Source organism: Neovison vison, chromosome 11, assembly GCF_020171115.1.
Source record: "Neovison vison isolate M4711 chromosome 11, ASM_NN_V1, whole genome shotgun sequence".
Classification (NCBI taxonomy): Eukaryota; Metazoa; Chordata; class Mammalia; order Carnivora; family Mustelidae; genus Neogale; species Neogale vison.
Window position 1 is genome coordinate 145,733,663 of NC_058101.1, and position 16,707 is coordinate 145,750,369.

The 16,707-nt window shown below is 42.4% G+C and overlaps 1 protein-coding gene across 1 annotated transcript in view; it reads right to left on the reverse strand.

Annotated features, from left to right (window-relative positions):
• Positions 1-6,836, reverse strand: part of EDNRA (endothelin receptor type A) — a 60,759-nt gene extending 53,923 nt beyond the window's left edge. The window contains exons 1-2 of the mRNA XM_044224908.1: positions 6,785-6,836; positions 2,596-3,078 (exon numbers count right to left, since the gene is read on the reverse strand). Of these exons, the coding sequence (XP_044080843.1) occupies positions 2,596-3,015 (420 nt within the window). The 5' untranslated portion in view covers positions 3,016-3,078; positions 6,785-6,836. The remainder of the gene's footprint in view (positions 1-2,595; positions 3,079-6,784) is intronic.
• Between the last annotated feature and the right edge of the window lie 9,871 nt (positions 6,837-16,707).

The window sequence follows — 16,707 nt, forward strand, 5'->3', positions numbered from 1 at the left end:
TAAACAAAACGGTAAAGTGAGATGGACAGCTGCTACTTTGTCCTGCAACACAGGGCAGCCTGCCATGGTCAGGTCTGGTATGTGAGACCCCCAAGCATCAGACTCTTACAGCAGGAAGCAGCTGCGGACAAAAGGCATGATCCTTCCAAATCGATTGGAAGGAAACTCTCCTGGGCAGAATTTGGGGAAACTGCAACATCTTATGGTCTCCTAACCTAAAGAAGAGGGCTGACAGAATAAAGGACAAATAGCCCCTCAATATTGTGAGGCTTTTTAGCTTATTCAAATGTTTTCTTCTTTTCCTTTGGAAGAAGATTAAAATAACTAAACTGTATATATATATATATATATATTTTAACCCCAAAGTTTTATTTTCTAAAATGAATGTTGGTTAAATGACTCATTACATGAGTTTTAGAAAAACAGGAACTACACAAATGTACTCCTGTGATGAAAAACACATAAGGTATATAAAGTCTTGGATTCCCAAGTGGGAAGACTCATATGGTCAATTGAGAACGTGTAAATTATTATCCATTGTTATATGAATGTAAAACAAACTTTCATTTGAATTTTCACCAATTGGAGATAAACAGATGATCTGACTTCCAATGTTGCTATGGAACAGAAATGCCGTTTTGTCTGGTGATTGGCAGGTAACACGTCAAAGAGATAAGCAAGTCTCCTTCCCACCAGCTGCAGACATTGATTTTCCAAAGAGCTTCTTTGCCAATGGTCAAATGGGAATAGTTCATTTGGAGATAGTTAATTACTCTCCTTGGACTTGATGGGTTGGTTAACTCGTGTGTAAGTATGAATACTCAATATTTAATACTCTACAATGTGACTGCTAGAGTAAAATTTTGAATAAGAGTCATATAAACATTTAAAATCTTTTATTGGGGACGCCTGGGTGGCTCAGTTGGTTAAGCAGCTGCCTTCGGCTCAGGTCATGATCCCAGTGTCCTGGGATCGAGTCCCACATCGGGCTCCTTGCTTGGCAGGGAGCCTGCTTCTCCCTCTGCCTCTGCCTGCCATTCTGTCCGCCTATGCTCGCTCTCTCTCCCTCTCTCTCTGACAAATAAATAAATAAAAATCTTTAAAATCTATTATTGAAGAAAGATGTCATGAGAAAGTCAAGTGTTTACACATAATATTTTATAAAGATAAAATAACTTAAAAAAATTAAAGTTCTGTAGCATGTGCTAAACATTTGAAGTTAATTGCACATTTTAAGTTTTGCATCATAGTTCAGTTCTAAAATCCCATTTTAAGTTCAAATAGAAAACATATGTTTTCATGCTATTCTGTGAAAAGGGATGGTATATTTTTAAAAAATAATTTGTTGTCTAATTTCCCCAATGTTGCAAACAGTATATTGGAGAACTTCTGAAATGTTTCTTATTTGTAACATTCGAGATTATAATTATTATTTTCAGCTTATTGTTAGCACTTCATGGTTTTTCCTGGGAGGCGAGTACAATTTTGCCTCCGTTTAAGTGTATCTATTGGAAACTGAGAGACTTACCTAAAATTTATCATGTCTTCAACAAAACTTGCCATTTAAAGTCATCATGCCGAATACTATGGCTCAGAATAACTTTGTTTTTATGGATAATTACACAGAAGAGAAAAAGGCTGAGGAAAGCACTTCTCCTGGGCTTAGAATAAAGACATCCATAACGGCTGATATAGACCACGTGATTTAACATGAATTCTAGGTCGTTTAGATTCTCGCAGCAATTTCCCTTCACAACCACTAAAGAAAGGACGAATTACCTAATTCTTTTTGGCTTTAATTTGTTTTGGTACTAACTGGTCCCTAAAGAGAGGTGATCATAGGGACAGTGGGCTAGATATCTTCCTCTCCTACTGAAGTACCAGCTTCGTCTTACTGGTTTTGGGACCCTGACTACCTCGCTCAAGGGTGGGCACACAGTGGGTCTTCCATAAACGGAAACTCCATAAACCAAAAGGACAAAGGAGGTGACAATAAGTTGATGCGTATTTGAAACAGCTTAATGAGACTGTTAAACAGGGTTAGCACTGGCCTGTGATCCCGTGGACCCCGCTGTCTCTAGGTCACCCAGATCAACGAGGGAAACCAGCCTGCCCTTCCATATCAATCCAGACAATAAAAATAAAATATATACTTTTCCTTTCAAGACATACGGTGGATTTCTGGCTGCTGAATGGCAGCCCCTTATAAAGGTAGTGGAAAATGAAGAGACACTTATTTTAAGTACTGTCTGGGCTCCACAGATCTCCCCCTGCAAACTGAATCTCAGAAAAATCCCATTGCTTCCCAAGATCACCCACCACTCAGCAAGTGCAGGCTGCTATGAGAACCTGCTTCATGAAAGCCCATGACTTTGAAAAGTCACCCCAGAAATACGATTTTGTTTACAATTAAGTTAGCAAATAAGTGTAACATTTCACAAATCATAAAATTTTTAAATGCCACCGAGTTTGAAGGCTGCAGAAAATCACTTAGCAAAAACATAGACTAAAATTCCAAAGGTCAGCAGCAACTCTCTTACTGTGGAATCAGAGCATATGTTCAAACCTGCAAATATATTTGTGGTTACTTCCTACCTTATACACATTGATAGGGAGATCAATGACCACATAGATAAGGTCTCCAAGGGCAAGGCTGGCTATCAGCGCGTTGGGGCCATTCCTCATACACTTGTTCTGGTAAATGATCCTGAGCAGGGTTGCATTCCCCACCATTCCCACGATGAAAATAGTACAAGATATCACAGTGTTAATGTATTTGAAAGCCGAAGTAATCTTAGTCTGCTGTGGGCAATACTTGTGCTTTGAACCGTTGCTGGGTAGGGCCAAATTAGTGGGTCGATGAGTGGTAACCAGAAGGCTGAGTTCTGTCCCATGAAAAATGGTGACGTCATCCACTGGCGTGCTTAGGTTTGTGCTGTAGCTCTCAGGATGGTCACTGATTACACATCCAACCAGCGCTACCCAAAAGGCCACCTTGAGGCAAAAGGCTTCCATCACGATGCAAATTTGAGGAAAAGTCCCTTGCTGTGTTGCCTTTATACCCTCACTTTTTTTCACCTGGAAAAGAAAGGAGGACAAATAATTTTGGTTACCAAATATAGCTGCCAATAAAATTATAGTCACTGATTATTTATTACTTCAAGTAAAAAATAGTATATATTTGGTAATTAGATAAAATAATCTGTGTCAGGTTATCCCATGGCAGGGGAAAAAAAAAAGAGCAAAGCTCCATTACGGCTCTCTCTCTATGCCTCTCGGCTTCCTTCTCTTTCCCTCTCTCATCTCCATCCACAGCTATCCTTATATCTAGATTATAATATGGATGAGGATATGCTGGTTTTTCCTTTAGTAGATAAAAAGTTACTTTTTTTTCTCCATTACACCTAGGCTGATAAGAACCTGAATTACAAAAATCTTCAAGAGTTGAGATACAAAATTATACTTATTAATGGAAGAGAAAAGGCATTATTTGCCAAGTAGAAGTCGCATGGTATTAACTCTAAAAATCGCCCAAGTCTGTAATTCAATATTCCAAAATGTGTTCTGTTTTGCACATGGTAAATAATGGACATGGGAATAAAATGTAGTATAGGTAGCCATTTAAGTGTTATAAAATGCTCTTTTAAAATCAGAACTCTGGTGGTGAACACCATAGATACATTTAATAATCTTCGTTTGGATTAAAAATTATATAACTGGTAAAGAAAAAATATTTATTTTATTGAAAATCTTGATGGTCAATGGGTACAATCCACCTGACAGGCCCCATGTTTTCTTTTCCATTCCACAGAAATTATTATCACAATATTTGCCAATGGCTGAAACTGGGAGTAATGGCTTTCTCAGGTCAGGCACAGTATCTGGCTTCCCAAAGGATATCTGTCCCAGGCTCTCTTTTAAACATCCTATATAGCTACGTTTATAAGACCTATTGAGCACTTGGCATGCACAGTGCCATCCAACACAAACCATATTCCTGTGAAGCCAATCCATAGTTCCATTACAAACACAGGGAACCTGGGGCACATAAGGACAAGTATTTTGTCAAGTCCACAGGTGGCAGTGGAAATGCTGATCATAAGGCAGGTGTGATGCTGAACCCAAGCTCCTAACCGCTAGCCCACACTCTCTCTCATTCTCTTGCCTTCTTAGCTCTATAATGTTTCAACAGAGTCTCCAGAGTTTTGATGAAGCAATAGTCTCCAGAGGGCGATTACATGTTTCCAGAAGATCATCTGTGGTTTCTGCTTAAGTGACTTGCAGAGAGCACGTGGTCCTTCTTGCTCAGAAAGTCAAGGTTTCTACTTTAATCCTTAAGGAAGGATGCTGGGGAAAATGAGGCGGTTGGTGGTAACACAGTAATCAAAGGTAAATAAAAATGGTTCTTCCTATTTAAATATTTTGTAATTTTTCTTCTCTGTGAGTTTTTAATGATTCTTTAAATGAAGACCCATAAGTTCATTAATGCAGTGGAATGTGTCTATGATTTTTAGGCCCAGTCATAATTTAATTTTTTTAAAAACTGTGTCCTTTTTCTTGGTCTATTTATGGTTGGTACTATTGACTTTTAGGAATTTTCACAGTTATTTTGGGAAATCAATAAAGCTTAGGTTTAGACAATATAAAAATGAAATAAGATTTATTCAGTTTGTAAAGAAGGTCTGAGGTAAGTACAAGGTACAAATACCATATACTTTTGCCTTTCCCTGAGATATTCCCAGTAACCTGAAACAATAATGACATTGTATGTATATTAATAATTTATTATATATGTGTCTGACTTGAGCTTTGGAAGGGGCAATATTCCCATTTTAATTGTGAGGAAAGTGAATCTCGAAGAAGGTAAGGCTTCATGGCCAAGAAGTAGCAGGTCAGGGATAATGCCTCACTTTGCTTTGTTTAATTATAAGTAGTTTGCAGTTGCTTCCTGCTTTTTACAGTTTAGAGTGAATATTTGATTGACTGTTGATAGATCTACAAAATGTCACTAGTTGCATTCCACAGTGGAGACCAGGACTCCAAGAACAAAGCATATGGTCATTCTTCTCTTTAGATCATAAATAAGGGAGAAAAGAAATCCTTCAATACCTTGTGCTATTTGATGGCTAATCCACTTTTCCAGTTGGAATGGACCCTTCAGTAAAATTTCCTTAAATATGGGAGAGAGATGGCCTTTCCTGGAAATGGAGTGGCTCTTTGCCCAGTAGAACCCACTAGGAGAGTATTTAGTGAACTGACCTGGCTATCATGGGTGATTATGACACTCAGGAAAGGTACCACTAGTGTCTAAGCTGATGCTGGTTTGCTTGGTCAGCTGATTATGCAGGAGCTAAGGAGGCCACAGCTGTGGGTTCTTAGCAAGGTGTGAGCTAGCTACCACCGAAATCACTTTCCTTCCACCTCCAACAACGACACCACCACATCATTTCTGATGACATCTCCGTCAGCTCTCTACATGTATTAAGCTGCAGAATTCAGGGATACTTGGCAAAGATATGTGGGTATCATATTATTATTGGGTGAAAAACATAAAACCAACCAAATAAACAAAAAACCCCTCTCAAATGCATGTTCCTCCAAGAATGAATCTGTAGCCCTTTTCTATGGATCCAAGTTATGCTGTGCTTGCAACCCTCAGTCATAATCAGACCTGGCTCTCGAGTGAGGCATCCGAGGTTCAGCCCAAGGTTTATAGGCATGCTCCCTATTTGGTGGCTAAGAATTTGGTGGGAGTTCAAAAAGCTATTTCCAAGGAAGAGGACTGAATCCTTCGGCTGACACTGTAAGCATTTAACACCTTGAATTATCAGGATTAAAGTTCACCTATACAACTAGTAATTTGGAAATTCCAATCTTACTGAAATGGCATAAATTTAAAGCAGGTAATTTACTGAAATGACTGTCAAGGTGTTTCTCAATTAATTAACGCTTAACACAGAGTGGGTACTAGGTGGTGGGGGGAAAGCCCTGAATATCTACAGGAGAGAAGAAAACAAAACCAAAAAACCCCAAACCCCAACAAATAAACCAGGAACTTTTTACTAGTTTTCCATGGGTTCTGCTCTCTCGGTAATAAATTAGCAGCTCGTCTTATTGACGACGCCTGACTTTAATATGCCTCCCACCCCACCCCCTCCGCCGCCAACTCTATCCGGGAACTCCATTAGGATGGTGTAAACAGAGGCTGATTATCTAGATACAGCCCTTGTTTTCTGCACGTGAAACGCAACAAGTGCCCTTTAAAGGAGAGCACAGAACAAAACGCCCAGACCTCTGCAGGCAGGTTTCCAAACTAGCTGCACTGGGGGTTTTCCAAAACACATGAGTCCCTCACACCGACTGCCCTTGGCTACCCTTGGCATACCCCGGGTATGCGGGGGGTGGGGTGTGTGGGGGGGGAGAAGTAAGAAAGTCAGAAAGGCAAACTTCACTAGTAGGCTTTTCAACCACCAACAGACAAGGGCGTGATGTTCCACAAACTTCTCGCATGCCTGGGGAGAACCGTTGATCTTCCTCTAAAAATCTGAATCCCGCCTGGGGAGGCTGGGGGCTTTCGCTCAGTGCCCCAGCCCCCAAACGTTTTCGGAGCGCTCCCTTCCCGGGAAGGTGCCCGCCCCGCCGCGCGCCCTCGGGCAGGTGGGTGCCAGCCCCTGCGCGGAGGGTCGCCAAGCCGCAGGGCGCCTCTCCTCCCAGCCCAGGGACCCAGGCGGCGCCCCCCCACCTCCACCTCCCCGGCTCCCTGAGAGGAAAGAGTTGCACCGACCGTGGAGCTTGGCGGGCTCAGACAGCTGCCCGGTCCGCGCGCCGCACCCGGGCGGGAGGGAGCCGAGCCGGCGAGGATAGGTGGTGGCTGTCCCCCGGCTCCCGCGCCGCGGCGGCCCGAGAGCTCAGCGGCCTCGGCTTCCGGACGCTCCTGGGCACGGCTTCTCCCGGGAGGTCTTCTGGCCACCGTGTGGGACGGAGTCTCTCTACCTCCTGTCCGCAACCGCCAAACCAAAGGGATGACTGCAGGCGCGCGCGCGCGCGAAGGCTCGCAAGAAAAAGAACTCCAGGGGAACACGCCTCCGGATCTGTCCTCCCCTTCTCGAAACACTCCCAGACCTTCTCCTCCACTTTGGGACGCCAAGAACGTCTTACCCTTCCAGCCCTCCCGTGGCTGCCACTATAAAGCGCAAAGCTGCCGCCCCCTCCCAGGCCCTGAAGGGCAAGTCTTTTAACTCTTTCCTTCCCGAAACGAAGGGGGTTTGGCAATGGAAGGAGGAGCGTTTTACAGACAAGACTCAGAACCGAGGAAGGCCTTGCTGAAAAACCCATTCCCTTCACAGTAAGTGTAGGCAGATTTGATCTGTGAGGAAAGGACTAGGGCTAGAGCCAGGATCCACGCAGGGGTGGGGAGTCTCCTCCGCATTCCTTGCCTCTTGGCTTGGCTTCTATGCCCCCACCCCCCTCCTTAAGCTTAACCCAAGTTAAAGAGCCACCTTGGACAACGTTGACTGGGTCAAGTTTTGCTTCTGTCTCACCTCTAGAAGCCTGCTCCCCACTGCTCCGTACCACTGGGGGGAAGGCAGGAGAGTCTGTGAAAAGGCCCAGTGCGTGGCTTAGAGAAACCTGTGATTCCTCAAGAAATCCAAACAGTGTGCAGACAGTGCAGAAGGTGGGTCTCAGCATCCTTCTATGATAGGATGTGCAGACAGTGCAGAAAGTGGGTCTCAGCATCCTTCTATGATAGAGAGTTTTACCCTAAATTGGGGAGTGGGAGAGGAGGTGAGGGACAAATGCCATCACTTGTGACATACGAGAATAAATTCAGGGCTCCTTAGAGAAAGTTCTCCCTTGGAATCATTTAAGGCACTACTGGTGTGAAACATATTGTGGAAAAATGAGTTTGGAGCCCTGGTAACATTGTATTACAGACTTTTGATTATCTATTGCAGCCAAAGAAAATCACCCTAAAATGGTAGTGGCTAAAAAGAACAGCAGTCATTTACTTTACTCATCCTTCTGCAATCTGAGCAGGGCTTGGCTGGGACAGCTCATCTTTGCTGGGGCTGGAGGCTCCACTTCCAAGACAGTTTGCTCACTTGATGATGACTGTTGGTTTTTCTCCATGTGTGTCTCTCTACCAAGAGACTTGTAGAGAGTGATTTGTAGGCTTCCTCACAGCATGGTGGCTCTATTCCAAGAAGGAGTGTCCAAAGAGTCAGGAAGTGGAAGCTGCCAGTTTTATAAGGTCTGGGCCTGGAAACTGGTACGTGTCACCTCGGCAGGATTCTATTACGAAGCAGTCACTGATCCCAGGTTAAAGGTGAGGGGCTATTGCCTCCACCTGTCAATGCAAGGAGTGCAAAGAATTTTTAGGGGGCATCTTATAAAAGAATCAAAGAGGTGCACAGAATATCACCATTGAGTGGAGCTTTAATGGACATCTAGTCCGGCTGGACTAGGTATTACCCTGTGTATTAATCTACTCTATCTACAGCTTTCCCATGACAGAGAGTCAGTAAGCCTGGATAACCAATAGCTTTAGTAAATAAATGCCTTAGTTTGCATTGAAAAATAAAGCACACGGCTCGGCAAGCTGGCAATATTTCCAAAAAGGAAAAAGTTATTGCTTTCTCCAGAAGAGGCAGATTTACACCAGGGTTCACACCTTGGAATGTGAACGAAGTGCTGGATCTTAGTCCTTACACACTCTGTGACCAGACACACTTGGACAGTGCACAACTTGCATAACTGAGCATATTAGTTTATCTAGTCTTTGGTAGAACACGTCCATTGGCCCCTATATCCTGGGAACAGCTCATCCCAATGTGGCACAGGTCTAGTTATTAAAAATTCTTCTTCCAGATGTGCCTGGGTGGGTGGCTCAGGTCATGATCTCAGCGTCCTGGGATAGAGCCCTGGGTTGAGTTCCCTGCTCAGAAGGGAGTCTGTTTCTTCTTCTCCCCCTGTCTACACATGCCCCCCACCACCCACCCTTCGCTCATGCGCACACATACTCTCTCTCAAATGCATAACATCTTTAAAAAAAAATTCCTCCTCTGCATGCCTTAAGATGTTGATTTCAAAAACCAGAGAACAACAAGTGTTGACATGGATGTCTAGATACTGGAACCCTTGTACATTACAGGCAGGAATGTAAAAGAGTGCAGTAGCTGTGGAAAACAGTATGGCAGCTCCTCAAACAGTTAAACATAAAATTATTGTATGATCCAACAATTCTATTTCTGGGTATATACCCAGCATAACTGAAACCAGGGACTCAAACAAGTGTATGTACACCCATGTCCATAACAGCATTCTTCACAGTAGCCAGAAGATAGAAACAGCCCAATTGTCTATCTATGAATGAATGCTGCACACACACACACACACACACACACAGAGAAACATTACTTAGCCTTCAAAAGGAGTAAAATTCTGATACATGCTACAATGTAGATGAGACTTGAGGACATTATGCTGAGTGAAATATGGCGGATGCAAAAGGACAGCGGTTGTAGGATTCCCCTTATGTGAATGCTTAGACAAGTAGTCAAAATCAGAGACAGAAAGTGGTATGGTGGTTGCCAGGAGCCGAGATTGGGGGAGGAATGAGGATGTGCCGTTTAATGTGCTTCAGAGTGTAGTCTGGAGATGGATAGTGGCAACGGTTGCACAACAATGTGCATGTACTTCATGTGGCAATGGTATGCTTAAAAAGTCTAAAATGATAAATTTATATTCTGTATATTTTGCCACACAAAAAATTGTTCCTGACATTAAGATGAAATCTGCCTCTGTGTCTTACCTGTTGATCTGCTGTACGTGTTCCTAACAAAAATTTACTGCTTTTTCTAAGAAAGATCTTCAAATATAAATAAATATGTTTTATGTGGGTCACCAGCATAGATCTGCCTTTGTAAGGGATTGGGACTGCCCCATTCTAGGTGAGGACAACACAAATTTCCCTTAGTTGTTGGAGGTTCATATTCTTGTCTTTTCTGCTTTACTTTGGGGAAAATGGCTTCTGTAGATTTAAATCTGTTTTCATTTAAATTAACTACTCCCACTAACCCCTTTTCCCATATATAGGACTTTATATACCTCCGCTTCTATATTCCCTGCTTTGTGCTTTTTTTTTTTTTTTAAGATTTATTTATTTATTTGAGAGAGAGAGTGAGAGCGAGAGCTTTCGCAGGGGGCAGGGGCAGAAGGAAAGGGAGAGAGAATCTCAGGCAGACTCCCTGCTGAGCACAAAGCTTGAAGGTGGGCAGTCTCAGGACACATCCCAAACCAAGAGTCAGACACTCAACTGGCCGAACCACCCAGGGGCACCCCTGCTTTGTACTTTATTTGTTTATTTTTTAAAAAAGATTTTACTTATTTATTTGACAGAGATACATCACAAGCAGGCAGAGAGGCAGGCAGAAAGAGAGGAGGAAGCAGGCTCTCCGCCGAGCAGAGAGCCTGATGCGGGGCTCCATCCAAGGACCCTGGGATCATGACCTGAGCCAAAGGCAGAGGCTTTAACCCACTGAGCCACCCAGGCACCCCTGCTTTGCACTTGAAATGAACACAGAGTTAATATATTTGACTAAGTTTCTCAACTTGCCTTCCAAGGATTATTTCCTTCCCCTGGAAAGTAGGTTGAATGCAGGTTTGCAGGTGTTTGGAATTTCCAGGAGACTTTCTTAATCACATTTGACTTCTGGTTCAAGCGGTTCAGAAGTGGGGCATTAGTGTAATGCTAGTTACATTGCCTTTTCTCAGCATCATATTATCATTATTGATTTCCTGAATAATAATTGTCGAAGATGAAGATGTACTCAGATAGCACTTAAAAGCCAAGCTCTCATCTGCCCTTGGGATAAAAGTTCTTATGAATTTCAGTTTCTTGATTCAAACTTGCAGATCCATTTCACAATTGCTAATTCTTAAGCTCCTCAAACTTCAAGTGCAATAACAGATTTGCCTCTCACAGTATATGCAAAAAATGTTGTGTTCACTTTAGGGGCCCCTGGGGGAAAGCAAACATGAAGAGGTCAGACAAAAACCACAAAGATAAAGAAAGGCTGGAAAGCTGGCTGTGAGAGGAGACGGGGAGAAGCTGGGGACATGCACGTCAGTGACCCAGACCCATCACCATAGTCTTCACACTGGGCAGTGCCAGGGTCAAGGCTCCCTGTTGACAATGTACCTAGAGAAGAAAAAGCAAGCCCAGTGAGTTTAAGGTTCCATTTTTAATTGAAATTCACTACAGAGTTGTTTTTTTTCTAAAGGAAATAGTCCTACATGTTAGCTTGTGATGGGTTGCGGAGGACTCTAAAGTGTTTTCTCACTGCATTAATTTTGTACATGGTGGCCAAGACTGAAGGTGACCTCATTCAAACATACTTAAGGCCTAAGGCAGCCCAATGTTTTGTAAACCACTGGTGGCCTTACTGGAGAGGTGAAAAATCATTCTATCTTAGCATCACTAATGATCAGCAAGGGGATATTAGTTGTCCTCTGATGTCATTTTCTGACTGGCCACAAATGCTTAACTGGAGATTTTAGCTATTCTAGTTTCTAGGAGACATAGGAGAAATTAGACAAATTAGACAAATGCCGTGAGGGAATAAATAGACAAATCTAGAAAGTGTGACATTTTACAGGACAGCTAGCCCGATCTCCTCAACACGTCAGCCAATGAAAAAGGGGTACTTTTCTAGATTAAAAGAGACTGAAAGGAGCCTGGCAACCAGCTGCACTGTCCTGGATTGGATTCTAGTTTGGAGAAACCCACTGTAAGGGACATTCTTTGGACAGCTGGGAAAATTTAGATTTGGACTGAATATTAGATGTAGTGAAGAACTTACTAATTTTATCAAATATGAAATGAACTTTATTAAATGTGATTATTTTTGGCATATAGAAAAATGGTCTTATATTTTAGAAATGCTTTTCAGGGATATATAATTTAGTTTTAACTACCAAGGCAGGTAGTGACATGATTTTGAAAAAAAAAAAAAGAATGTAAAGTATCTAGGCTTGGCACATAATAGGAGCTCAGTAAATGATAGCTCTTTTTACTTTCATTGCCCCTTCTTTGTTTGTCCATGAGGAGAATGGTAGCACAGAACGAGCGGCTTCACATGGCAACATGCGTGACTTTGGAAAAGTGACCTAGCAGTAGTGACTAAGGCCAAGAAGACCAATGGCATCTAAGGTTCAAGATTTTGCTGGTGAGGACTAGAGGTCAAGATGGATACTGTGAGGATATCATTGTGACTCTGACTCTTGTCAACTCCCTTGGGTTGGTATGGGCTTGGGAACTGTGGGTTGCACTTGTAATAAAAGACAGCAAACAAGATGTGTGTAGGTTTGAATAAAGAGACTTAATCCAAGGAAGTGACAGCAGATGTCCTATGGAATAGCCTCAGAGCAGGAGAGGTAGAGATAATCAGCTTACAGTTTGCTTTTTAGATATGTCAGGGCAACTTATGATAGATTTGGAAATTGGCAGAAAAGATCACTAGGTGTCCTGTCTAGTGCATTTTTCTGTGTTCTCTGTCCCTCCCATCACCTTTGAGCTCTTTTACAACTCTGTAAGTTGTAGAAAACTGATAACAATATAAGAGATTCTTGAATATAGAAATAACAATTAGTTTTGATTGGTAGAGATGCAAGCGATTCTTGCCTTGTGGTTGTTGACCACTTGTCTTAGTCAGCTCAGGCTGCCCTAGTAAACTGCCACAGACTGGACGGTTTAAACAACAAAAATTTATTTTCTCACAGTTTTGGAGGCTGGAAGTCCAAGGTCTGGGTGTCAGCAGGCTCAGGTTCTGGTGAAAGCTCTCTTCCTGGCCTCTTACTGGGTCCTCACGTGGCAAAGGGAAAGAAAGCGAGAGAGAGAAAGGGTGTGTACCCTGGTATCTCTTTTTATAAGGGTACTATTTCCATCATGAAAGCTTCACCCTCATGACCTCATCTAATCCTAATTGCCTCCCAAGGTCCTGTCTCTAAATAACTTCTCATTGGAGGTTAAGGCTTCATGGGTGCTGATCAACACTTTTAATGTGTAGAGGGGTATATTTGAGGGGGCAGTTTTCCACACCACCAAGCACTTCTCCAACATCAGCTAGATGTTCTACACTTCAACTCAGTGCTGACACTATCTTCCCAGAAATAGCATCAGAGTTTCCACGTGAAGGGTTCAGCCCCAAGAGATGGCACTCCACTTAAGCTATCAATCACAGACCCAGGTTATTTATTGTCTGTGCTTCTGACTGACTCGCTGTAAATCCGAGCTTCACACACCCTCCTCCTCGGGTTCAATTAATTTGCCAGAGTGGCTCACAGAACACAGGAAACTTGTTTATTCTCCAGATTACTGATTTATGACCAAGGTTATCAAAGGATACTAATCAATAGCCCTATAAAAAAAGATACATAGGGTGAGGTCCTGGACAAATAAGCTTTTGTTTTTATGGAGTCTGGGGCCCAGCATAGGGGTATGTGGGAGCCATCTGATTCCACAACCTGGAGGCTCTTCAAACCCTCTCTTTTATGTAGGCATCATTGATTAAATCATTGGCCATTGATCATTGATTCAGTCTCAAGAAATCAGGGCATGGACTAAAAGTTCCAATCTTCTACCCATGGTTGGTTCCCCTGACAGCCCACATCCTTACTTTCTTTCTAAAAGTCACCTCATTTACATAGCCCAGTTTGTTGGTAAGGGGCTTGTCATGAATAACAAGACATTCCTTTCACCTTTATGGATCTGAAGTGCTTTTTGGCAATGAGGTCAAGAGACCAAATATTATAACAAAAGATACTCTTATGGCTCAGGAAATTCTAAGGGTGGTGGGAGCTGGGAGCCAGGAATTGTTGATGAAGATGAAATACATGTGAGACATATACTTTGGTCATCTGAATGACCAAATATATATTCCTTATAAATCATGATATCACAAGGTTTTGATATATGAATGCAAGGGGAAACAAACATGCAGTTTATAACACTTTGCCTCTAGACTTCTTAAATTCATGTCCTTCTTGCATGGAAAATACTTTCATTCTAACCCAAGAGCCCCCAAATTCTTTTTTTTTTTTTTAAAAGATTTTATTTATTCATTCGACAGAGAGAAATCACAAGTAGATGGAGAGGCAGGCAGAGAGTGAGAGAGGGAGGCAGGCTCCCCGCTGAGCAGAGAGCCCAACGCATCAAGAGCCCCCAAAGTCTTAATTCATTCCAACATTAACTCTAAAGTCTTAGGTCCAAAGTCTCATCTAAATATCTAAATCAGATATGGGTGAGACTAGAGGTATGATTCTTCGCTAAGGGAAATTTCTTCTCCAGCTGTGAACCTGTAAAAACTGCTTCCAAAATATAATGGTGGGACATGCAGAGAGTAGACAGTTTGCTCATATATCAGAGGAAGTTGTAAGATCACTTCATCTGTAGGCTTTTTATGCTTTAGGAGCTTTTCTCGTGGAGGTTACAATTTGCATAACTTTTTTTAAAGATTTTATTGGTTTATCTGACAGAGAGAATGCGAGAGCATGTGAGGGAGCACAAACACACTCCCCACTGAGCAAGGAGCTCAACTATGCGGGGCTCCATCCCAGGACCCTGGGATCATGACCTGAGCCAAAGGCAGATGCTTAACTGACTGAGCCACCCAGGAGCCCCTAAAATTTACATATCTAAATAGAAATTAGGAGCAAGAAGACAGGTTAGTGTTGAAGGGGTTAGGAACAAATCTCCCCAAAATGTGCCACTTTGGCAGGTGGACTATTTTAAGCTGAAGGCGATTAAGACCCAGCAGATTCAAAAGAAACTTTTACTTCCCCCTTAAACTACCCTAAACATTTTAGATTGGGGGCCTGGCCCAGAAAGGGGGCTACTACTGGAGATAATTTTTTTTTTTTTAAATCACAATGACCTATCTGAATTACAAGACAAATACAATTGCTAAACATCTGCTTTTCTTAGCCTCTTGTGACTCACCCCTCTCTTTGAAGCCCCAGAGCTTATCCCATTCCTTAGCTCAAGATGGCATATAACCTTCAATTGTCTGGATTGTCCTGGGTTCTCATTTTTTTGTGGGGTCCCCATATGTATGTAATTGAAATTGCCATTCTTTAGTTAATCTATTTATTAATTTGATTATTAAGCCAGCCAGAGAACTTAGAAGAAAGGTAGATGGAAAGTTTTTTCCTTCCCCTCCTACAGTGTGTTATCTTAGTATAAAGGGTAAGGGTAGAGAATAAAGTGGTGGTGGACACAGCTTTGGTGGTTTGGTGGTCAAGTTTATGGCAGTAATCGTAGAGATATTTAAAATGAAGAAGACCTAAATAGCAGCCAGCTTATGTTATATAACAACTCTCTCCCACAAGGGGACGTATTGGATTAACGCAATAATAGTTTACTAGCTCATGATATTATAGGTCAGCAGGTTTAGTTAGATTCATCTGGGTACTTCTTTTGCTGGTCTTGGCTGGGCTCATTCATGTAGTAGAGTTTCCTCATGGATGTGCAGTCAGCTAGCATTTGATGGCCTCCCTCACCTATCTGGCTGGAGCAAGGGATTCACAGGGCCATGTGTCTTCCACCATCAAACAGGCTAGTCTGGTTCATTCGTCTGGTGGTATCAGAGTTCCAACTGCAGCAAGCAAGGGCAAGACCCAGTAACCAAGTAGTCTTCTAGTGTCTTCTTGCACCATATTTGCTTTCATCCCATTGGGCAAAGCAAGTAATGTGGTCAAGGCCAGAGCCTGTATCAGTGGAGACTAACCAAGGGCATGGAAATAGTGCGAGAACCATGACAGCCATTTTTGCAACCTATCTCATGAAACCAAGAATTGTTTTGGGGGAAAGAGTGCAGAGTAGATCTAGAGGATGAAGCAGGAAGAATAAAAAAAAAAAAATGACTCTATATCAGTATTTATTGAGTAAATACTGTGTATCAGGTTCTGTGCTAGGAGTAGAGATTTTAAAAAACAGTAATGAATTAGACCTAACCCTATTCTAAAGAAGTCTAGAGTCTAATGGGGGAAAAGATATATAAACAGCTTAAAAACAGCTCACCAGAAGTTAGGCTAGAGCTATGTGCTAGATAGGGGTTCAGAGAACATGTTCTGTAAAGGGCTATCTAGTAAATACTTTGGCTTTGCAGACACTACAGCCTCCAAGTTACTGGACTTTGCTTTTATTGCAAAAAAGAACCATATACAGAATGTGAGCAAAATGGCCAGATGAGGAAGATTGACAATGAATCCATTAGGGCACCAAGAAAGGGAAGGCAGGTTTGAGGGGCAAGAGAGGTTTATGTATGTGGGAAGCAGATGAATTCAGTTTTTAAACAGTTTGAAAACGTTCAAGTGGATGTGATTGGTATTTAAGGGCATTTGGAACTCTAGGTCTGGGTCTAGGTGCGGCCTTCAGGCTTCCATGGGGGTGAAAATCAGTAACTGAAGCTGTGAGTTGGAAGAATTTCATTTGGAGACTGAATGTGAAAAAGAAAAGGGCCAAGAAGCCAGGATGAGCCTTTTACAGATCATTCAGTTAGGGTAAGCAACAACCAGAACCTTTCGAACAGAGAGAAAAGCATCAGAGAAAGAGCCAGGGAAGGGCCCTGTCCATGCTGCGAAGAAAGAAGAGAGTTACAGGACTGAGTGGGTGGTCAGGAGAGGTCAAAGGGAATGAAGAGTGAGAAT